General features: G+C 35.4%; 1 protein-coding gene and 1 pseudogene across 3 annotated transcripts; one reads left to right on the forward strand and one right to left on the reverse strand.

Moving 5' to 3' along the window:
• Window positions 1-410: 410 nt before the first annotated feature.
• LOC126725288 (uncharacterized) lies at window positions 411-6,146 on the reverse strand. 3 transcript variants are annotated; one of them, XR_007655389.1, is made up of 5 exons: window positions 6,070-6,137; window positions 5,359-5,486; window positions 1,498-2,791; window positions 1,237-1,410; window positions 411-943 (listed from the first exon to the last, which is right to left on the reverse strand). XR_007655389.1 is itself a non-coding variant. In XM_050429856.1 (5 exons), exons 3-5 carry the CDS (start codon window positions 1,678-1,680, stop codon window positions 683-685), a joined length of 618 nt encoding a protein of 205 aa, XP_050285813.1. In that variant the 5' UTR covers window positions 1,681-2,791; window positions 5,359-5,486; window positions 6,070-6,127; the 3' UTR covers window positions 411-682. The 3 variants fall into 3 exon arrangements, 1 of the variants encoding a protein (XP_050285813.1); XM_050429856.1 differs by having other exon boundaries at window positions 6,070-6,127; XR_007655390.1 differs by lacking the exon at window positions 5,359-5,486 and having other exon boundaries at window positions 6,070-6,146.
• A 3,199-nt stretch (window positions 6,147-9,345) lies between these two features.
• On the forward strand, window positions 9,346-12,468 carry LOC126725291 (uncharacterized; annotated as a pseudogene).
• Window positions 12,469-25,487: the final 13,019 nt, after the last annotated feature.

Consider the following 25,487-nt stretch of genomic DNA (forward strand, 5'->3'; position numbering starts at 1 on the left):
CTTTTTGTTCAACGCTAAAATTGCATTCATTTTGAAATATGATTGTGGCTGTTGTTGCTACCAGTCGCAATTCTCTATTGTAGCTAATTGCATAAAAACTAGCTCAAGAAATCCCGTCGTTCATATGCAATGCATGGCTGTGTAAAGCCTTGTGTCATTCAGATTTGGTAATTTTTAGCAATATATGTGAAAAAATAAGTCTAAGAACATAACATTTTTGACAACTACTGACATGGCTAGTTGTGGTTTGTGCGTAACAAAAGTCTAGGAACATAACATTTTTGATAACTACTAACATGGTTTGTTGTGGTTAGTGTGCATAACAAGAGTAATGTTAATGATAGACTTAAGTGAAAGTGATATTGATCTAATTGCAACAAGTCATATCAGCAATTATTAGAAAGCAAAAATATTGTGAATGATATTGTATGCCTAATGTTAATTATGAAGATAGTGAAGAACATACACCTGCTAACTAGTTCATGAATTAACCAATCATTTTACTGATTCGGAGCGTACTAGTTCATGAATTAACCAAATCAGTGACTACTCATATTTAAAAATCTCAATAATGTGTTCCGATTATATTTTAATCCTTTAACCAAAAAAAAAAAAAAAAAAACAGGAGTAAGTTTAAATAGTAGAGCTACAGTATTAGATAACTTTAGACACTGATATAGGATTAAAAGTACAACCTCATCATCCGCCACTTGCCTACCATACGTTCAACAGATTCCCAAGATAGTCTATAACCGGTTGTCTGGTGCAGAACAGTCGGAGATGACTTCAACCAAGGAATCCAGCCAAATGTCCTTTTACCAGTGGCTGCTTCAATGTTTTCAATCTTGACACCCTTCAGAAAGTGTCGCCAACATTTATTTCGAGTGTTGTACGTACAGCAGTCTGGATTTTCTCCTCTGTGCATCATCTTTTCATGTACCAACTATACATCAGAGAAAAAAAGAAAGAAAAAGAAATTCAGTTACAATAGTTCCCAGGAAGCACAAATTCAGAGTTTATTCTTCCATACTATAGAATCCATAGCACCCATCACAGTTATGACAAAGTTCATAACATGATGTGTAGAGAACACACACACACACACACACACAAACACCATACAGATGCACAACCCATTAGCCATGCATATTTGCGTACAAAGGGAAGTCTTCACGAAAATCATTTTTGACAGCATGACAATGTTATATGTTACAGCTCTGTGAGATCCTATCATACCTTGGGGAATTCACTGCTGGGAGATGATACTACTGATAGAATCTCTGGGTGCCATGTCCTCAACAAATTATCCAATAAATCTTCAAGGCCCATTGATGGTTTGATTATTTCAAGCTTCAGATCAGATTGTGGAGGAAGCAAAATTTCTTCCAAATTTTCGTGTATAATGACATTCTGAGGACAAGCAGGAAAATAAATTTTGTCAGATGTAGTAATTTGATAGGGGTTCATAATTTTTCAGAAAGTTAAGAAGGCAAATACCTTTCTGGAGCGGACAACCAATTTTAAGCCATTGGAGTGTTTTAACTTCTCAAGAAGTTTTCTCAATCTAGCAAACCAGAGAGCATCCTCACCTCCAAGGTGGTTATAGCTACGTATATGTACTGGTTCAAAAGAAAATTTGGCCTCCTTTAATGATAAAGGATTTGAAAATGAGAAAGGCATTTTATCACCCTTAAACTTGAATGAAAAGAGATTTGGAGCATCTATGTCAGCCTCCACTAGATTTTTTTATCCTCTCAAGACAAGTCTTCTAAGCCATACACTCGAAATCGTTATATTCTTCAATTTATTGCATTTGCTTAGGTCCAGTTTCTCAAGGAAAGGAAAACTAGCTAACCGATCTCGAAACATTTCATCTGTCATGTTGCCATCCTCCAATGTTAATCTTTTTAAAAAGACACAAGCAATCAAATCAATTTTGCAGTGCATGGATTCCTTCCCACAATACCAAAAAGTTTGAAGATTTGGAGCTTTGACTTCAATCTCTTCCAGTCCATGGCAATGGTGTACCTCAACCCTGTCAAGTTTAAGAAGAGCTGAAACCCGCAGAACCTTCAACCCTGTGCAGTGTATGAATCTTAAATCCTCAATTAAAGGGCAGCTGGAAATCAGATTGTCAATAATCTGTTGATCAACAAAGACCTTGCGGAGATACAGTTTTTGCATGTTGTTTTCAATGGCAATGCTAATCCACTGCTCCATATGAGGGGCCAGTTCTAAATCATATCTGGTAATATGTAGCACCAATTTCTGTATACTTAATTTTCGCTCAAGGTGGTTCTTCAGAGAGTTGTCAACAAAGTCAGTAAATACCTTCTTCATGTTCCTTATATCCTGACGTCCCTCTTGTTGTTGAATCTTGTGTTGGTCAAATATCAAAACGGAGAATGAAGTCCATATCTGCCTCCACTTTCTGGACAAGATACTCGTTCGAGCTGCATCTTTTGTATCATCAAGGAAAGAAAGGATGTGATGGATGATGTATTCCGGCAACTGGGTGATTAGATCCCTGGATTCAACACTTCGGTCCAGCTTGTCTAAATGTTCCTCACTTAGCTTCCTTCTTTGCCCAATAGTCTTGTCAATGGTGTTGAAACTTCTTCTCGTTCGTTTCCCACAAACAGTAGGTGCCTGTGAGACCAAATCCATGGGGATGGTTCTCTCATCCACAGAAATGGAATCTTTTTTCTTTTCCCCAGTACACATTTTCTTCCTTGAACTTTTCTGAAGGGCTCTTCTCAGCATCTTTTCTTATCCTCTTCTTGGATCTTGTCTGCAATAGTATTATGTTACATTAGGATAAAGTTTTCCCCTCGGGATAATAATATTCATGAAAGGAGAAAAAAATATTACAAAACGAGTGAATTAATCAAAATTAAACACCCTGGGCAGGCATGGGGTTTAAAAAAAAAAAAAAAAAAAAAGAAGATAGACAGACAAAAAGAAAGAAAAAAGATAGGGGGAAAAAACAGGTAGGAAAAGACTAATTTAAAATCTGCACAACGCAAAGACATGAAATTGATTACTACCATTCAAACAAAATCCTTAAAGCAATTTTTGTCACTATTAAAGATTTCAATGGATTGGTCTAATGGAAATTTTAATTGGAATCCAAGATTTCTAATAATGGCACAAAATTGAGAAAATGGTTGAGGATTTAAGAGCTATTATAAGGAATGAAGTACAGAGGGTGGCAACTCTTTCCTCGGAGAAGTAAATGGAGAGTCAAAGCTTCACCAAGAGTGGGAATTTTCATTTGTATAGCAATATTAGAGAAGATCCTTACAACAGATAAGGAGAGAATGTGTGGAACAATCATTGCAAATTGGTGCTATTTTGTAAATTAAATTGGGACAGTGGATCATCCAATTTCTTCACTGTGACATTGCTAGGGAAATGTAGACTAATGTGTTTTCTTGTTTGGTGTTAAATGGGTCATGCCAAGAACAGCAGTTGCATTATTGCATTGCTGGAAAGGATGCTTTGGTAGATATTGTAGTGGTGAAATTTGGAAGGTAGTTCCTATGTGTTCAATGTGTTAAATGGGCCATGTGGTTGATTGATAGCATTTCTGGAAATGACACTTTCGTTGATATTGTAGCAGTGAATTTGGAAAGATTCTGTTTTGCAATGTGGTGTCTTTGGAGAGAGAGGAAAGCAGGTGCAGCATTTTTAAGGTAGTGAACCATCGGTAATGAGGTCAAAGCTTTTGTCCTTGTGATCTCTTCATGATTGAACAATGGATAACGTTTCATTTTCGTTTTCAAATTTGTTGGAGTTCTCTGATCTTTTGAATTTTTTATGCTAGATATCATTTTGGGTTTTTTTTTTTTTTTTTTGATAGGTAATAAAACTTTTATTCAAATATGGTGAACATCATGTTCATGATGGTGAACATTATGATCAAGAAAAAAATACAACAAGAACAAAAACTTAAGCTAACAGAGTGTATGAATTCATTTTGGGTTCTCCTTGTATACATCTTGTGTACTTGAGTTGTGCCCCTAATAGTGCTTTATATTGAAGTTTACTGACTAAAATATATATATGAAATTGAAGCTTTCCATGTTAACCTCTTCAACAACAGAAGTGAAAGTGAAAAAATTCCCTACTATGCGATTGAAGGATACATTATAATATGTTATGACTTCACATTTTAATGAACAAGCACAAGCATGGTGGTTTCATGAGTGTTGCAGAAGGTAACAAGACTTCCATATAGTCAACATATTAAAAGACAGTTAACTGTAATAACTCTTAGACACATGTGAAGAAATTTAAGATGTAAAGGGTTTTTGGTCTCAATGGGTGGATCAGTTCAGTTGTAGAAATAATTTTATTAAAAATGCTACTTAGAAATATATCACATGAAGACTGCAAATAATGTATTTATAGTTTATACTCTGTGAATGCTTTAAAAATTAAAAATGTTACACAACATGCAAAAACCTAGTTTCTGAGTCCATTACATCAATGCCACTAAAAGTTATTATCTCATTAACTGCCCCATTATTATTATTATCATTATTTTTAAAGCACCCAACAAAACAAACTAAGATGATTTGAACCTCACAATTCAAATTTAAAAATATCACAATCTTCAAAATAACATGGTTTTGTCAATCCCAATTACTAATTGGATATGCACCTTAGGATCTTTATAAGGATTAACACACAATGTTTATATAATCCACTTAAATACATCACAAGATAAATAACTAAATTAGAAACAAGTTCCAGAAGAGAAAATAAAAATATGTGTCACTTTAGTTACTAACAGTAATTAATAATAAAGTTCATCTGGGGAATCTGGGAATCACTTGACCAAAGATTTGAAAGAAAATTGGAATGAATGTCAATATATTCTACTTTTAGACTCTTTTTGCCATTAGATCAGACACAAACATTCATCAATACTAGAAATGCACTAGAAAAGATACCCCATATTGCTATTTTCCATGAAATGCCAACATTATGCATGGTCCTCAAACCAATAAATTCTAGAAAAAATACACTACAAAACAGGGTTGAAGGGCAGGTCATGAGACTAAATCTCCCAGAATTGTAAAATCATGCACTTCATCTATTATTCTTCAAAGAACGCAAGAGTGTTGACGAGAATGACAAAACACAATGAAATTTAATCTCAAAGGCAATAGTTGAAATTAGTCTTAAAATTATGAGTTCCCTAGCAGATTTATAATAACAATGAACAATTGAAGATCTCCAATACCAGTAGAGAATCAATCAGATATATTTTTAAAGAACACAGTAAAGCAGAAATCCAAAAATGAGAATGAAGACAAAAAATTAAAATGATTCAGGTAATCGTTTTCTTACAGGTTTAAACCAAAATTTGATTGTGAATCTTGAAGACAACTACTATTGCTAGACCACATTCCTTAGTAAGTAAGGTTAGCTGCATGATACATGCTCAGTCTATTACTCAATTTTCTTTGTAGCTCTTCCTGCAATGTTTACTTATTAAAAAAAAAAAAAATCACTTCCTGTAATCTTTTAAATTTGAAATAATTTTTTATGCTGATAATATAGAATTCAAGGAAAAACAATATTAAAAATATAATTCAAAAGCGGTAGAACAAAAAGCAAACAAATTTGAATCCCCAGAAACTCAACTAATGTATTATTTACAGCAACTCTCCATTCAATTACTTCAATCCTCTACTCATATAAGATATTAAGACTATGTTTGAATCAAAAATTTTCAAAAAAAATATTTCCAGCAAATTTTTTTATCTAAAAAGTCCCAATTTTTTCAATGAATTACTAACAAAGACTCTAAATTTATTCACACAAATCCATCAAAACAAACACAACCCAATTAAGCAACCGCATTAAACTCAATTGGGTATGCGTTATTTTTTGTGTATGAGATCTCAAACAATTGAGATAAGCAAACAAAGCAAAGCATAAAAAGAAAGGAAACCTTTTTTTCCAAGAATTATAAGATAGTGCAAGTAAAACACAGAAACACATACATATGATGTGAAGCAGAAAACGATGAAAGAGGAAGAGCACTGAGGAAGTTACCTTGTCGAAAAGGACTGTCTCCACAGAGAGAGAGAGAACGGTGCTATGATCTACTAGGCAAAATTGTGTTACTACGACTTTTACTTATGGGTTGGGCTGTACTTTCTTTTATAATTACGAGTTTTTGTGGGCTTTCCTCTAATCTATACCACAAGCCCAATTGCAAGACATATTGCGTTTCTTTGGAAAATTTTGGTATTTAGACTGTGTTTAGAAATTTTTTTTGTGAACAGTATGCGCGTCAAACTATTTAGTTAGTTGGACTGATTTTGGAACTCGAGTTTGGCAAACTCGAGTTCCAGTCCAAAATTCAAACTATAATGGCGTTTTTTTTAGTGGCGTTTGTCAAAAAGGCCACTATATGTACCCTATAGTGGCGTTTTTTATAAACGCTGCTATCTAAAAAAAACGCCACTATAGTGTTTGCTTTCCAGCCCAAAATCGAGTTTGGCAAAGTCGAGTTTCAAAATCAGTCCAACTAACTAAATAGTTTGACACGCATACTATTCACACAAAAAATTTCTAAAAACAGTCTAAATACCAAATTTTGCCCGTTTCTTTTTCTTTTTCTTCTTAGAAAAAAAAAAAAAAAAAAAAAAAAAAGAAAGAAAAAAAACCTAACTTTTTTTTTTTTGATACCAAACAAAGAAAGAGTTCATACAAAGTTACATAGAGCAGGATTATGCCATCTGTAATACAAGGGTGTGTTCACAGCTTGTTTAGCAAAGCACCACACAGCCATAACAACTACATGAGAGACAACCAAAGTATTACAAAATAAACCATTTTGAGAGAGAAAATTCAGATCAGCTATCCTATTACTATCTAACCAATCTGTGCTTTTCCTCAATTTGAAAACTTGATGGAGATTGACCCTGTCAGTTAAGAACAAAACATGCTGAAATCCATAGTTTTTAGCTATGATACCAGCTTCCACCATTGCTTCAAGTAAAGCTCTTATTGCTGTGTTAGCAAGACTACAATTAACCCCTGAATACACTTCCGCTCCTTGCATATTTACAGCTACAAAAGCGTATGCTCTCCTTTGTGGCTTTATTCTTCTTGCTTCAGCTACTTTGATGATGAGCTGATATTGCCCTGCAGCTGTGAGATGTCCTGACTTGGCTGTTCTAAACTCTCTGGTAGGATGATATAGGCCTGCATAAGCCTTCCTGTACCTGCAAGATAAAGTTTTGGCAGTTAGAATAACTTCTAGGGGAATCGGGGTCAAGCCTTGGTGAAGCACTTTGTTTTTGTGATTCCAGATTAACCACAAAACTGTAAAAATTGATTGAAGGATGACCGAGCTTTGATCTTCATTATTTAAGTAAGAGCTGATATAGTCCTTTAACCAAGACTGAACAGACACATTAGTGATGTCAGAAGTATGCAGACCAAGATCTGACCCAAACCAACAAGCTCTAGAAAAGCTACAAAGGAGAAACAGATGTGTGGGAGTCTCTTCTTCAACATTACATAAGGGACAAGTGACATCATTACTGATGCCTCTGCTGTGTAGAGTGGTCTAAAAGTAGGTAGGCTGTCATGGAGAAGTTTCCACACAAAATTGATAATTTTTAAGGGAACATGAGCTTTTCAAATTGCAGTCCATATCTTCCTTTCCTGCTGGAATTGTTGTGACTCTGAAGAGTCTTCAATTAACAACTCATAACCTATATATATTGGAATTGGATCAACCGCATTCCCCGCCACTGTTACACTCGTTCATAGCAAAATCAGTGAAACTGTGAAAACAAAGCTTTTGAATTCTCTCAGGTTCGCTATTCTTCTCTCAAAGATCATTTTTTCCTATTATAATATTTCTTCTCTAAAACAACATAGGCACAATTTAGGATACACGGATAAATCATTTGGGGCATCATATCTGTGCTGTAAGGGAATGTCCTACTGTATCATGTTATAATTTTTCAAAACTTGCGCATTGTGTTGGTGTTTGTGCATCCTACAGCCACACAGTACTCCATTAGAAAAAGAAAAAAAGTTCAATACTGTATTTTGTCACATTCAATTGACGTTACATGTGAATTGTGTTATAAAGAAAGAAAAAAAAAATTGGGTTGGGTTGGGGATTTCATTTTTTTTGCTTTCAAAATTATCTGTTTTAGTCACAATAACAAAACCTTAGTCCTAAAATATGGGGTGGGGTCGGCTATGGATCCTCAACAATAAAGTCTTGGTTTTGTCACAAATAAGTCATAATTTCGAGACATAGGATTGACTCTTTCATGGTTGTGTTTTTGACGGATCTAAAATTTGCAGCCTCTTGTTAGCACATTAACGTGAATGTCATTGATGAACCACTACTATTAGCTCTTAATTTCAGCTTGGTTCTCTTGGGTCTGGCTAGAATTATTTGAGAATTTTTAAATCTTACGTGGGTTTTAAAGATACAGTGGGTCTGTTTGGATTGAGCTTATTGTTACTGAAACTGAAAACTGAAAACTGAAAACATTGTAGTAAAATAATTTTTAAATATGTGAAAAATACCGTGGGATCCATTTTTAATATTTTTAATGCGTAAACAGTGTTACTACAGTATGTGAACAGTACTGCTACAGTGCATAAACAGTAATTTTTGTCTCTGCACGGTAAAATTACTGTTCATGCGCTAAAAAAAAAAAAAAAAAAAGGACAGAAACGCAGAATTGAAAACGTGAACGTTGGTTTCAGCTGAAACCAAACGCTCACAGTAGCTTATCAAAATTGAATTTAAACACTTGGTTGCATTGACAAATAAAGCATAAACATTGTTACCATATTTAAGGATAATTAAATGGAATACAATTAGATGCTTGAACTGCACCTAAACTAAACATTGCTATTAGTTTTTAACTTTCTCTTGAAGTATGAACACAAATTAGCTTTTAAGTTGAACTTATTGTGATTTGTTCCATATCCAACATGGTGGAATGATGGCCATCTTATTGTAATTTGTTCCATATTCATCGTAACCAGTCTTATTATAAGGGATTAAGGGTGCTCACAAATGCCCATGCTCTGATTTTAGTCTATACATCTAAGCATAGCTTTTGCTATAAAATTTATCAAGCTTGTGAATTGAAGGTTAAGCTAGACGAGTATAGGGAGAGATCATGTTGAGAGAGTGCTAAGTTTGCAGCCTTTTTCATCTGAAAATATGTTTAGGGAACTTGGAAATTTATGTTAATATTTGCCATGGGTACAAAAGACATTTTCTAGTGATATCAACCTTTCTCATTGGTGCCAGGAAGTATAATAATCTTCTTTGAACTCCAAATGGTGAGCCCGTATGCAATGAAAGGGAAGGAGCGAAAGAATAGGGAAGAGAGGCATGACATAGAGCAAGATGCAAAGAGAGCCATTACAGAGAACACAAGTGATGGTGAGGAAGGAGGAGAAGAGGTGGAGAATGGACTTGAGGATATTCCAGTTGTCCCAAGTGACCAGAATAATACTAACAAAGCCAGGGTCATCTTCATTCTTGAAAAAGGCATCTTTGGAAGTTGCAAAAGTTGGAAAGGTCTGTTAATTATATTGGAACCTTTTTTTTCATATGTATTTTGTAAAAGAAGAAATTTTTTGGTTTTGGTCTGTGTGGAAGGGTTGTTTTATGGGTTGTAGGCTTTCTGGTATGGTTGCAGTGCTTTCTTTAATAAATTTTTGTCAGGATATATACAAATTTTGATTTTGGTTCTCTGGGTTTTGGGTTTAACCTATGCTTTATGGCTTTTATTGGAATTTCTTTGTGATTGGTGTTTCATTGTTTCTAGTGATTTTTTTTTTTCCCCTCTTTTTGTAACTAGTTTTATGCATACAGAATTACCAACTTTTGAACTCAGACGACCATGCATATTTCTTAAAGAAAAATAACAAAAATCCTGCTGATTACAGGCCTGACATTGTTCATCAGGTTAGTGGACTTTGCCATTATGGGGTGACATTGTGCTTCAATTATTGCTCTTGAATTTTTGACATTGGCGAACCATGCATGATCTTAAGGCGTTGTTGTGTTCAGGCTCTCCTAACTATTTTGGATAGCCAACTTAATAAGAGTAGGATGGTGCAAGCCGTGTATGTGAAAACTGAGAAAGGTGTCCTTTTTGAAGTTAAACCATATACACGTCTTCCAAGGACATTTAAGCATTTCTGTGGCCTTATGTGTAAATACAACAGTTCTCACCTCAACATCAAAAAGCACGCTGATATTGTGTCTATGAGTGTGTTTGTTTTTTGGTTGGGAGCTCTATTTGATGTTTTTAACTTCTTTTCTTCTCCTCTTGCTACCTGCAGTGCAGCAGCTACAAACACTGAGTATTACTGCTGTTGGTAAGCGTGAGAAACTTTTGCGTGCGATCAAGAACCCTGTAAGCTGGTATCTACCTGTCAACTCTCGCAAAATAGGTGAGGTTAATGTTGTATGATTTTTCCTGTGTTATCTATTCTGTACTAGAAATGAGGTTAATATTTGCTTTGATACCAGGCTTATCACATAGTTCAGAAAAATTGGCTAATATAAACAACTATGTGGACTCTACTGATAGTGATGTTGACCTTGTTTTTGTGGTAAGCTCAAAATAATTTTAACACGGATACATATGTTATGTCACCAAAACTTGGAATTTTTTCCCTAATATCTGGGTTTTCAGGTTGGTGCAATGGCCCATGGTAAAATTGACAGACAGGACACAGATGATTTAATATCAAGTATGTTTTTTTCTACATTGTTTGCTTATACAAGTCCAAAGAGTCACATCCTCTTTGTGTGCGTGTCAGTGTGCTTTCTTCATGTTGGTGTGTATCTCTTCTTTCAGCAAATTTGAATTTGCCTTCACCACCCCCCCCCCCCCCCCCCCCCCTCCTGCACCCCCTTCAAAATTCACCACCATCACAACAACCCAAATTTATTTCTAGAAATGGAGGATGTAGGTGGCTTTTGTTTCTGCTGACTACCAAAGACTACGGCTATCTATTTAGAGATTGGAATGCTTCTCAAAGAAACTCAGACTTGTCAATTGAGTTGTAGCTAATTTTCAAGCGGATGATTTCACGTATTCTTTTCTCTTAGGTTTCAGCATTTGTATCTGATTGAAGATATGAATATGCCTAAAATATGCATTTCAATAAGTGTTTCCCACAGATAGAAATGCGGCTGATTTGTCCTTACTTCTTTGACATGAATCAGGTGGGGTAGTTTCCACCTTTTCTTGCCCACCCAATGCAGGATTATCAGCTGCATCATTTGTTGGGTACAGGAAAATTCACTGTTCTGTAAAGTTCAGTTATCTCTTTTGTCCATGAGTGAGCATTCAGTAGGTTCTCGTCTTTGTAAAACTTCCTTCTCGAAGTCTATCATAATTCATAAATGAGATTTTTAAGTTTTCTTATAAAAGTGGAAAACCATGGAATTATGAGCAGTATTGGGTGAAATGGGGCAAGGATGCCTCAATTTCAATTGCAGCCTGAATCTGAGTTGGTTCACCATGCATATGTCGTTCCTGCTTGAACCATGGTTACTAAGAATCCAGACCTACCACAGTAGAAAATTTGGGTTGGATGGTCAGGTTTTCCTATGCACATGCACAAGGCATGCACATGACTCACTATCTATGTTAGAAATCTATGTTCGTATTACTCGACACAAAGTTAAAAATCAAATATCCTTTAACACAGAATTAGGTGAGGTAGTAAATTTAGTCTTCATTGGTTGAACTCGATACAATACTGAGTTATAATGTCTGATGCCAAATTGAATCAAAAGGACCTTTACAAGGAGGATTTTAAGGTTATTTGGCATTTTTATAATTGTGTAATCTTAACTGTAATAATAAATTGTCATATTGTTTACAGACTAGTACTGGTAAAACTACATACAATGTTATTTATGACATTTCCAATCAAAATATATCTGTTTTGGTTTTTTTTTTTTTTCTTTGATGTTTTAATTACTTGCATAAAGAAATATTCCTTTCTGTTTGCTCTTTAAAGTTTAGGAAAAAAGCTTGAGAGTTTGTCTTGGATATCAGAGTATACAGATAATCTGATTTATAATCATTTTTGTTCCACATTGAGCATTCTGTGGGGTTGAAAGTGTTCCATGGCTACCTGTTCTAACAATGCTTGAGAACTTATTCCTTCAGCTTTGAGGTTCATGTTTCTTTTTTCTTACTGCTCTATTGAGGATAGTAAACCGTTGGGAAGCTAAGAATTATCTAATAATTTTATTTTTCCTTTGGAAACAGAGTCCAAGTATATCATTGATTCTTTTGGAACACAAACATTATATTTTCTGTTTGTAACTAACAAACTCCCATTTTTTCGGTTTCCGATTTCCCACTGAGCGCTGCATACTGCATTGGAAAGATTACCAATGCTTTCGAGACAAAGCACAACATCTTGTGAGCCTACTCGCTCTTCTAATATTTGTCAACTATATGATAGTGTATTCTTCCAAGGAAAATACATTTATCAATCAGAGAAATATGCAACAAGTTCTCAGGATTTGTTAGTAGTTTCACAGTTGCAGGGATAATAATTTTTTTTCCTTTTTAAATAAAATTTTGTTCTGCGATTTGCGTATATTAGTTGAGAAGTCAAGATAATTGAAGGGCAGTAATATGGAATACACTAGTCTCATTGGCCTTGATATCTAATGTGTTGAATCTAATGCTCTCAATCTATTAGAAGCATATATTATTTGTTGTATCTACTACGTATCTGAAAATCTGAATACATACTTTGACCTTGGTTACTATCTCATTGAAATGTCCTACCACTGGATTGAATTAGTGTTCAATTACTCTTCATACATTGCAAAGTAACTCAGGAAAAAAAAAATTACTTGTTGTTTGTTGTTTTGTTTTTAAGGTTGCTTCAAAATTATTTCGACCAAGCAATTTATGGGGCAAAGGGATTTTGCAATAGAAAAAAGGTGTTCTGGGGGGTGGCGGCTTGTTGGTGTTTAAAGGAACAAGTTAAAAACACGTCTATACTAAAATTTTAAAATAACTTGGATCCACTAATGACAAGATTGATTAATTCTAAGCTTGGAGACTTTGTGATGCATAACCATCTATAATCTTTTTACTTTATATCCTTCCATGCTACTTTTCACATCTCACCTGAATCAAGTCATTTGAAAGTTGCCAACATCTGAATGCTTTACTCATAGTAATGTCCACTTGGTGTTAGATAACCCTACTTAGTGTCCGTTTGGCATGATTAATTTTGCCAACTTATTTTATTATTCGGCTTATTTTTGCTATTATTCATGAGTCTCACTGCACTTTTTGGTGTTATTCATGGATCTCAGTGTACTATTTTAACTAACTTTTACCTTTATTTACAGTACTTTCAGCAAAAAGTTTTCAATCTCAGTAAAATAAGCAGATCCCAAACAGACTTTATTCTATAAGATTGTACAGCCTCTTTAATTAAGCTCTATATTATCATTGTAAAGCATGCCCTATTCAAACTGGAGATTTCTATTTTTGCCCTAAACTCAATAAATCTAGGTTGGTTATCATCTTCTGAATTGTGTAGGGCTCCAAGCAAATCTGCATCCTCATAATCAGAGCGCAAGATGATTCTACCATGTGTATGTTTACCAATGCATGTAAAATTTGAAATTCAAAAAAAAATTAAAATATAGTTGCGATAGAAGCAAAAACAAAGAAGTTATAAAACTACAGCCATTATCTTGTGGAGGAGTTAAATGGTTATAAAAAAAAACACTTGTTCATAAAATAAAAGGTAATTTTCTAAACCTTATATATATATATATATAGTTGGATTCAAGTTACACTTAGTGTAACTTTAAGAAATATTATACCATTTAATATAATTTTTTTAATTGGATGTAAATTTTGACAAATTCACTGTTAGATTATATTATTTTCGTATATTCTTCATACTTGAAAATTTTCAAGGTGATTAAAGATTAATAACTATCTCATCAATCAATTGTTTAAACAGCTAAAATAGTCATGTCATTAGTCAAATATTAATAGCCATGTGATCAAAGATTAATAATCATGTCATCAATCAAGATTATTTTTATGAAAAGCATTTATAGATTAGACAACTAAAATAGCAATCTTGCCTAAGAGGTGTGCAATGGTGATGATATGCAATGCAAAGCAAGTTAGGACAAATGGGAGTTGCAAAATGGGGTGCCTACACAAGGAAACAAATGCATTTTATATTAAATTAATATATAAGGTAAGATATTTTGTAAATTAAAAGTGTTGTTGGAATTGATTTCTAATATTGCTCCATACAAATGGTTCATCCTCTATATGTCTTAATTTATAAGTTTAGATATTTTGTAAAAATTAAAAGTGTGGTTGGAATTGATTTCTAATACTTCGTACAAACGGTTCATTCTCTTACATCTTAAATAGTTTAAAGAGTAAGAAAATATAAGTAAATTCATCACTTATATTAAGAAAAAAAAAAATATATATATATATATATATAACTTTATTAATATAAGAAAAATGTAACTTTATCAAGAGCCTACCAACATTACACTAAGAAGATGACACAATTGTCAATGAAAAAACTCCTCATTCTACACAAACTTCTCGTTGAAAAGTATTGTTTGGGGGCCTTTTTTGGTTACCCAGCCACGTATGGTCCGTTGGAGGGATAACCTTACTAGGCCCGGGTTCTTTTTGGGGAGTTGCATCCGGAACTCAACATTGGGCCACGTGGTCCAATGGCTACCGGCGTATTTTTAAGCCTGTAAAATCATTAAGGCCAAAGTCTAAGAATAGCGATAATGGTTGAGTAAATATGTAATATGTGTTTGATATAATAGCTTTGATTAGTAGTTGTAATAACAGTTGAAATAAAGTAGTATTTATTTAGAGGTAATGTAATCATGTACTTAATAATGTAAATTAAAAGATACGGAAGCAAAGTCACTTATCTTTGTATGGTTTGTAGCCCAGCTGTGTAGCATCAGTGGGCTGATAGGATTCCAGCAGAATGCCAGTGGTAGAGGCTAGTTTAACATGCATTTAAATGAGTTTAAGCCTTGGTTAATAGTTGTAATAGTAGTTGGTATAAAGTAATATGTATTTAAATGTGAAGTAATCATATACTCAATGATGTAAATTTAAAGATAAGGAAGTAAAGTCACTTATCTTTGTATGGTTTATAGCCCAGCTGTGTAGCATCAGTGGGCTAATAAGATTCCAGCACATTGCCAACAGTAGAGGCTAGTTAAGCTTGCTCCTCTTATCATGCATTTAAATGAGTTTAAGCCTTGGTTAATAGTTGCAATAGTAGTTAGAATAAAGTAATATGTATTTAAATGTGAAGTAATCACATACTCAATAATGTAAATTTAAAGATAAGGAAGTAAAGTCACTTATCTTTATATGGTTTGTAGCCCAGCTGTGTTGTTTGTTTTTAGACCCCTTAAAACAATTGATTAAATCTAGTTAATTAGCCAAGTTTTTACTTAGTCCAATTAAACAAGTCTAAGTTATCACAATAATAAAGATCAAATCAAGTAAAGCAGCAGAAAATAAATAACACAAGATATGATCACCTAGGAAACCAAACCGGTAAAAACCTGGGGAGGATTTGACCTAGCTATCCTCAAGGTAAACTTGAATCCACTATCTTGAAAGAATCGAAGTTCATACAAAAGGACTTACAAGCACCCCCGCTTGACTTCCTAATGCTACCAACCAGTAGAACTTACTGACATGACCACGTGCAAGCTCCGAATCCACGAACTCCTTCTTTCTTGGATTCCCACCAGCTACAAGCACACCGCTTGTGTATTCTTTAAGCTTCAATGGCAGCAACTGAATTGATCATCAAGGTGTAGAAAATATCTTCTCCTTGAAAATCCTAAGTTTGTGTAAAGAAAAGCTCCTCTAGATCTCACAAGAGATTTACACAAACCGCAATATGAGCAACACAAAAACGTGGCTAGGGTTTGCTTTTTATACTTAGGACAAATAAAAAACCCTAAAAACGTTTTAAAACAACTAGGGCTGAGTTGGACGAATCTGCAGAAAAGCAATCTGCCCGAGCTTCGATCGGTCGAGCCTAAGCTTCGATCGATCGAGCTAGGCCGAAAGCCACAGTGCTTCCTACTTTAAACTCGATTTCAACTTTACATTGACATACAACTTTGAGCTAGCTTTAAACACTTCTAAACACATTGTTTTGATCATGGTTTGCCAACAATACAAATTAGAGTTCTAAATACATAGAATCCTAAACTTTAGAACCTAACAAACTCCTCCTTTGGCAATCCGTGACAAAACACAACTTAAAAGCTCAAAGTTTACAAAATGAAAAGCCCTTTACAAAATAATGCTCATAAACCAAATTCAATCCTAACTACTATCCATCAGTTGCAAGTATAGACAGCAGCTCAATTGAATCAACCTGTATATTTCCTGAAACACTAAACAAAATGCATAATCACATGTGTGGAAATAATACAAGTAAACAAAATAACTTCTTGATTTCAAACAACACACAAATAAAGTCATATATCAATGAATACCTCATAAATATAAATCAATAGGCAATTTGAAACAAGAAACAAATAAAGTACCAACAACACATAAAACTCCCCCTAACATGAATATCCCATCAAAAACAAGGTAAAAGCTAAAAATGTTAAGTACACAGTGAAGCACCTAGATACAATCTAAAAACTCCACAAGCTCCAACCAAAATCAAATAAACTCCCCCTGAAAACAAAAATCCTACAAGTACTCCCCCTTTTTGTGACGGAATGCCAAAGGGCAAACAAAATATCCATCATCAAAAGGGAGGTGGTCTAAACTGCGCCAACTCCGCACGCAAGGCATGGATCTCATCAAGTACGTCCACTAAAACCTGTCCTTGAGCCGCCTGAACGGTCAAGACATGATCCAACTGACGACGAATGTCTGAATCATCTGAAGCAGTCGGTGGAGGAACATCAGCCTCAGCAGCAGCAGCACCAGCACCAGAAGTCTCAGCAGCAGTTGTACCTGTAGAAGAGGGAGGAGGGGGAACACTACTAGATGATGCACCTCTAGTACGAGGAGGAGCAACTCTCAATTGAGCAACCCTCTGACGAAGGAAGGTGGCACCTATGGGAGCTATCACATGAACAGGCTCACCCGACGGAAAACCATCTAGACCTAAGTAGAGCAGAATCCTATGAATGAAAATAGGATGAATCAGCGCATGCCTTACGGCAGAACTCCTATGAACCTCGTTCAAAGAACGAAAGAACAAGTGAGGAAAACTGATGGACGCTCCGGAAGCAAAAGTGTACAAAAACACACATCGCTCTAAAGGGATGGTATGGAAGTGAGAGATAGGCCACACAGAATGACACGCTATCCTAAAGAGGAGATAGGCGGTCTCAGTAAGCTCAGCGGACGTGATCCGAGGATCAGTACCCTACTGGATAGATGACCCAGTGATGTAAGACATGACAACGTCTAAAGAGGGTGACTCATCATAGGGATAGTCAGCATCCCGAACAACCGGCACCCTAAGAGCCTCAGCCACTACCCGAGGGGTAATGGTGAACTCTACACCTCGTATCCAACTCCGAACAAGGGTGTTGGAATCATAGACGTGACAAGAGAGATTTGAGTAGAACTCTCTAATCAGGGCGGTCGGGGGTGGATGATCTATCTCTAAGAGAGGCAACCAACCTCTAGACTCAAAATTAGCCCTAATGGCCGGATCAAGCTGATCTAAAATAACTGCTCGCTCAGACCAGATTTTACGCTTACAGTTCAAGGAGTCATAGGCTTCTCTACACTTATCATTCTTAAACAGCTCAGCCCTAGGTGGAGACTCAGAGGAAGTGGAAGTGGTCCTATGAGCTCTAGTTTTCCTAGGCATGGTGCTAAGATAAGGATCAAAACGCAGAGCGAAAGAACAAAAACAAAAACACAACAAAAAAAAAACAAGGGTAGACTGCAAGTTAGCACAAAAACAAAATATAGAACAAAAATTTATATGATGCATGAACAAGTGTAAATTGCATGATGCATGTTCTAATGCAGTGAATTAAGTCCAAAAGAGGTTCAAATTACAAAATTGGCTTGAACATTAAGAGTTTTAACACAAAAACCCCAAAATTTTAGAAACCACTTAATCAATTTGAAAAATATTGACGTATTGATCATTACACATGATATAATAACAACAATAATGACCAATTACATCAATTGGATAAGCCAATTTCATCAATTTGAGCCAATTTGACAAAATCCCCAATTCGGATCAAATTCAAAACCCTAGAATTTTCAATTTTTCAAAAACCACAAAATTGATCAAATTAAACTATAGGGAACATCAATATAACATCATGGCACAAAAACCCATTGATTAATTGCACAAGAATAGGCTTGAATCATCAAAAACCCCAATAAGTGTGAAGATGCCGAAAATAGCCATGAGAATGCATGAAAAATGCATGAAAAAGAGAACAAAACTTGAAAAAGAAGGGCAAAATGGACTTACCGGCTTCCAAGGACAAAAACCTTGCAAAAAATTTGAAGGAAAACGACAAAAACTTGAGTGGTGGAGCCTTGAGCCAACGCAAAGAGAGAGAAAAGCTTGAAAAAGTTTGAACAGTGACTTTGAAAAAGTCCAATTCAGCTTTTAAAAAAACCTGATATATGAGTTTCGATCGGTCAAAAATCAGCCTCGACCGGTCGAAACAAACAGAGACTCCCTCTCTCAAATTTTAAAAATTTTAAAAAATTTTGATCGGTCGAAAAACAGAATGGACCAATCGAATCAGGCAGAGGCTCACCATTTTTTGGAAAAAACACAAGTTTTGAAAAAACGAGATGATTTGACTCAAAGCATTTAATTTTAAGAACAAAAATGCATGAGTATGAGATGGTATGATTTTCAAGTCAAGAATTTTAAGCCCAAAATTCTCAAAAACAAAATTTTGCGTTCTCCACAAATTTTCACGCAACAAATTTAGTTTGCACATAATTCAAAGTAATTGCAAAAACGTGGTTGGTTAGACCATAAACACACACAATAACATGTACGAAGTTTAGCAAAGAATAACTTGTGTAGTGTGTGCAACTAGCAAAAACTTAAGATACATGTGAAGTGATATGTGAATAGCAATCAATCACAAAGTCTACAAAATTCATCATAAAGAATTTAAAAGAGACTATCACCTAAAGAGTTACATCATATAACTTCCACATCTCCTAGATCATAAGCTTGCAATCATGTAAGTTTCTTGTATTTATGCCTCATAATATACATTCCAATTTTAAGTTATGTGAGTTTGGCATCAAGCCTAATAGTACACACCAATTTGATTTTAAGAATTAAGCACTTTAACCAAGGCTTCACCTTATGTTCTTTTTGTGCATGTGCTACACTTTCTCGAGCACAAAATCTTATGATATGCACTAAAGTGTTCATGATTGGCTAGTGAACAGTGGTGAGATGGTTATTTATGTCTTTCTTTAAAAGTTCAAGTCCAACAATTAAAAACCATGTGACTTCAAGATTAAGACATAGTAATCAAAAAACCATACACATCTTTCCCACACAACATGCACTACAAATCTTCAACTAGTAAAGTGCAATAAATAAGCTCATCAAAGCTAAACAAGATACAAAAGACATGTTATGTGAAAATAAATTGACCAACCTTATTCTCAAAAACCAAGAAGAATAGTGCAAAACAAAGTGTGCTTTCTTTTTCTTCCCTATTTTTTTTATTTTAATAAAAATAAAAAACACCTAGAATGAAATGCATGAATGTTATGCTATGAAAATCCTATAAACAAAAAGAAACAAAACCAAAGAATAATGGTCACAAAGGGTAGAGCAATGAAGCACAAGGACCAAGAAGCCAAAGACAAATCAGGGACACAGAATCACACCAATCACTTGACGAAGAGTCTCAAACTTACTTCTATCAAGAGGTTTGGTAAAAATGTCAGCATTCTGACGCTCAATAGGAATATACTCAAGACACACAATTTTTCTTTCAACAAGATCCCTAATGAAGTGATACCTAATCTCTATGTGCTTAGTCTTAGAATGCTGAACAGGGTTCTTAGATATGTCAATAGCACTAGAGTTATCACAGTAAACCACCATGGTATCTTGAGATATCCCATAATCTGTTAGAACCTTTTTCATCCAAAGAAGTTGTGAGCAACAACTTCCAGCAGCAATATATTCTGCCTTGGCAGTAGACAAGGACACAGAATTTTGCTTTTTGCTCATCCAGGCAACAAGGTTAGTACCAACATAAAAACATCCACCAGTGGTGCTTTTTCTATCATCAGCATTACCAACCCAATCAGAATCAGAAAAACCAGCAAGAGACAGATTAGACTCTTTGCTATAAAATAATCCATAGTCACAAGTTCCAGCAACATATTTAATTATTCTCTTGACAGCATTTAAGTGTGAAAGCTTAGGATTAGACTGAAATCTAGAACAAACACCAACACTAAAAGCAATATCAGGCCGACTAGCAGTCAAATATAACAAACATCCAATCATGCTTCTGTATAGTGTAACATCAACAGACTCACCTGATGGATCATTTGTTAGTTTTGCATTGACGGTCATTGGTGTTCTAGCATGGGCAGCATGGTCCGGTCCAAATCTATTGACTAGATTCTTTGCGTATTTGGCTTGGTTGATGTAGATCCCTGAATCCGTTTGCTTTACCTGTAATCTCAAGAAATATGTTAGTTCACCAACCATACTCATTTCAAACATTGCCTTCATTTCATCTGCAAAAGAATGAGCAAGAGAATCATTAGTAGCACCAAAAACAATATCATCTACATAAATTTGAGCTACAACAAAACTGTTCTTATCCTTTCTTATGAAGAGAGTAGTGTCTGCAAATCCCCTTTTGAAGCCATGCTCAGTAAGATATGCAGTCAATCTATCATACCAAGCCCGTGGAGCTTGTTTCAAACCATACAGTGCTCTCTTCAATTTATACACATCATCCGGTTTGTGAGGGTCAACAAATCCTTTAGGTTGTTCAACATAAACTTCTTCTTGCAACATTCCATTCAAGAAAGCACTTTTGACATCCATTTGATATAACTTGAAGTTCAGGTGACTAGCTATAGCCAGTAATATCCTAATGGATTCCAATCTTGCTACTGGAGCAAAAGTCTCATCAAAGTCAATCCCTTTCACTTGTGTGTAGCCTTGAGCAACAAGTCTTGATTTATTTTTGATAACAGTGCCATGTTCATCTGACTTGTTCTTGAAGATCCACTTAGTTCTAATTACATTCACATTCTTTGGTCTAGGAACTAATTCCCACACATCATTCCGAACAAATTGATGAAGTTTTTCATGCATTGAGTTTACCCAATCAGCATCTTGAAGTGCTTCATCTACCTTTTTCGATTCAAATTGGGACAAATAGCATGAGTGTGTAATTACACTTAAGGCTTTTGACTTTAGTCTCATATTGTTATTCAGACTTCCCAATATATTTGAGGAGGGATGATTCAGCCTTACTTTAGAGGAAGGACCTTTAACTAGAGATCTGGTTGTACCTCTCTGTTCTGATGAAGAACTAAACTCATGTTGAACCTGTTGAGTCTCATGAACTGGAGTGGAAGGTTCAGGACTTGATGGCACAAATATTGCATCATTCAACACCATGAGCTCCTCATCACTATGTTTCACAACATAATCATCAGGGAGAGAGTCATTAACCTCCATTGGCTTATCTTGAACCTGAGTAGTACTTTTTGAATGTGCTTCTGGACATACTTTATCATTAATCACAACATTTGAAGATTTCATGACAATTTTGGTTCTCAGATTGTACACCCTATATGCCCTACTAGTAGAGGAGTACCCTAGAAAATATCCTTTGTCACTCTTAGTATCAAATTTCTCTAGGTGCTCTCTATCACGTAGAATGTAACAATCACTACCAAAAATCCTAAAATACTTGACAACTGGCTTCTTTCCTCTCCAGAGTTCATAAGGAGTCTTCTTGGAGTCAGGTCTGAAATACACCCGGTTTAGTGTATGGCAAGCAATGTTAACTTCTTCTCCCCAGAAAGATTTTGGCAATTTTTTATTGTGCAACATCACACATGCCATCTCTTGAATGACCCTATTTTTCGTTCAACTATTCCATTTTGTTGCGGTGTCTTGGGTGATGAAAATTCTTGTTGTGTGCCCTGTTCATTGCAGAAAGTAGCTAGCTTGGTATTCTCAAATTCTCTTCCATGGTCACTTCTGATTCTGGCTACCAATGTATCTTTTTCAACCTGCAATTTCTTACACAGATGTATTATCTTCTCAGGAGCCTCAGCTTTATCTTTCAAGAGCACAACCCAAGTGTATCTGGTAAAATCATCTACAACCACTAGAATATATTTCTTTCCTCCCAAACTCTAAACTCGAGCAGGACCCATAAGATTTATGTGCAGTAACTCCAGAGGTCTTGAAGTTTGAACACTAGCCACAGACGGGTGTTTAGATTTTATCTGTTTACCTATCTGACATGGTCCACATATGCACTTATCTATCTTCTCAAACTTAGGTAAACCAACAACAGTATCACATTTTGAAATCTTTTCTAGCTGCTTATGACTTGCATGCCCCAACCGTTGATGCCACAAATCAACTTGATCAATCATTGCACTAAAACACTTGTTGCTTATGCTTGGTGTCAATCCATAACAATTGTCCGCTGTTCGTACACCAACACACATACAGTCACCTCCACCATCAAGTATCTCACATTCATGCTTAGTGAAGAGAACATTTAGTCCATTGTCACAAATCTGACGATGCTGAGTAAATTTGCCTTTAGTCCATCAACATACCAAACATCGTCAAAGACCGGTAACCCTGGGATGTCCACAGTTCCAATGCCTCTGATCACAGATTTGCTTCCATCTCCAAAAGTGACTGTCCCAATCTTTCCTTCAAAAAGAGTCTTGAATAATCCTTTGTTTCCTGTCATATGCCTGGAACAACCACTATCCAAATACCAAAGACAAGAATCACGTGCCTTTAAGGCGGTTAAGGCAGTATAACACAAATAATTATTATCACATATGATAAGACCAAGATTTTCAAGGAAAGATTTAACAAACTCAATAAGAGACAAATATACGAAGTAAGCAAGTTGATGAATAAGCAGAAAGAATTTCCAAAAATCCATACCAAAGGGGTCAAGTATCAGCTCAGTGATCAAAAGATCAACAACAAAAGAGCTACCCGCTTTGATACCACTTGTTTGTTTTTAGACCCCTTAAAACAATTGATTAAACCTAGTTAATTAGCCAAGTTGTTACTTAGTCCAATTAAACAAGTTTAGGTTATCACAATAATAAAGATCAAATCAAGTAAAGCAGCGGAAAATAAATAACACAAGATATGATCACCCAGGAAACCAAACCGGTAAAAACCTGAGGAGAATTTGACCTAGCTATCCTCAAGGTAAACTTGAATCCACTATCTTGAAAGAATCGAAATTCATACAAAAGGACTTACAAGCACCCCCGCTTGACTTCCTAGTGCTACCAACCAGTAGAACTTACTGACACGACCACTTGCAAGCTCCGAATCCACAGACTCCTTCTTTCTTGGATTCCCACCAGCTACAAGCACACCGCTTGTGTATTCTTTAAGCTTCAATGGCAGCAATTGAATTGATCATCAAGGTGTAGAAAATATCTTCTCCTTGAAAACCCTAAGTTTATGTAAAAGAAAGCTCCTCTAGATCTCACAAGAGATTTACACAAACCGCAATATGAGCAACACAAAAACGTGGCTAGGGTTTGCCTTTTATACTTAAGATAAATAAGAAACCCTAAAAACGTTTTAAAACAACTAGGGCTGAGTTGGACGAATCTGCAGAAAAGCAATCTGCCCGAGCTTCGATCAGTCGAGCCTAAGCTTCGATCGGTCGACCCAGGCCGAAAGCCACAGTGCTTCCTGCTTTAAACTCGATTCCAACTTTACATTGATATACAACTTTGAGCTAACTTTAAACACTTCTAAACACATTGTTTTGATCATGGTTTGCCAACAATACAAATTAGAGTTCTAAATACATAGAATCCTAAACTTTAGAACCTAACATGTGTAGCATCAGTGGGCTGATAGGATTCCAGCAGACTACCAGTGGTAGAGGCTAGTTAAGCTTGTCCCTCTTATCATGCATTTAAATAAGTTTAAGCCTTGGTTAATAGTTGCAATAGCAGTTTGGATAAAGTAATATGTACTTAAATGTGAAGTAATCATATACTCAATGAAATAAATTTAAAGATAAGGAAGCTAGTTCAATTATCTTTGTATGGTTTATAACCCAGCTGTACAACTTCTGTGAGTTGATAATATCCCAGCAGAGTGACTCCAGCAGTAGAGAGGCAATTTGCCATGATAACTTCAAGATTGAAGGGGAAAAATGGGTGCAACTGGAGGGGGAGAGAGTATGTCGAGCTGTGTGTAGGGGCTGGTTAAGCTTGCCCCTCTTATCATGCACTTAAATGAGTTTCCCCTTTGACAATGCTCGTTTAATTGTTATGAGGTTATGAATAGAGTTGCCTTCCATGAGAAGGGCTTTTGTATGGAGTATATGTGCCTTCTAAGAGAAGGGTTTTATGTAAGAAGTAGTTGTACCTTCTAAGAGAAGGGCTTTGATATGAGGTCTTGGTGCCTTCTAGAAGAAGGGTTTTAGTAATAGAAGTTCATGCCTTCCATGAAAATGGGCTTTTAGTATAAGTGTCTCACATCTCTTGAGAAGTGTGAAGATGGTAAAGACATAGGTGTTTTGTGGGATGTAGTATTTGTTATATATGTGATATATGGCAGTATGAGAGATATGGTTGTTAAAGATAGTAAATATATGGGATTATAACTGTTGAAAATGTTGTACAGATTGCTTTCCAAGAGGAAAAATTTTGTAAGAGAAGAGTATGGAGATGTGTTTAGGCATTTGGAGATAGGAGCAGTAAGATAGGTGTAGAAGAGTATTAAGATGTGTTTATGAGCAGCAAAACAATAGAATTTCAAAGTGAGAGAGTATGAGAGTGGAGCTTAGAAGAGTTGTGGTGCATTATATGTAATGGTGTAGTAAGTGTGTATGAGATTATGTAAGAGAAGTGAAGAAAGAGATGTTTAGAGATATGGGTAGCAAGATATATGTATTTTTCAAAATATGGAACGTGAGATGATGAGTATAAGAGAGTAATAGTATTGTAGTGTGTTTAGCAAAGCTGCTGGGATTTTCTACTGGAGGATGTATGAGAGTTTATGAAGGCATTTATGAGCTAAGGGCTGAAGAGTTTAGTCTCTAATTTGGAAACTAAAAACTCAAAAGCTTAGTACTTCATTAAGAGCTTTAGAAGATAATTAGAGGTTGAGAGAAATTTATGAGAGACTTCTCC

The sequence above is a fragment of the Quercus robur genome, chromosome 5, assembly GCF_932294415.1.
Source record: "Quercus robur chromosome 5, dhQueRobu3.1, whole genome shotgun sequence".
Lineage (NCBI taxonomy): Eukaryota > Viridiplantae > Streptophyta > Magnoliopsida > Fagales > Fagaceae > Quercus > Quercus robur.

Excerpts from the sequence above, each read along its gene's own strand:
- LOC126725288 (XM_050429856.1), bottom strand. The coding sequence starts at position 1,680 with ATGCCTTTCTCATTTTCAAATCCTTTATCATTAAAGGAGGCCAAATTT. Across the intron at positions 1,411-1,497 it reads TGGTTGTCCGCTCCAGAAAG|AATGTCATTATACACGAAAA; the intron begins GTATTTGCCTTC and ends GCTTGTCCTCAG. Across the intron at positions 944-1,236 it reads CCAGCAGTGAATTCCCCAAG|TTGGTACATGAAAAGATGAT; the intron begins GTATGATAGGAT and ends TCTGATGTATAG.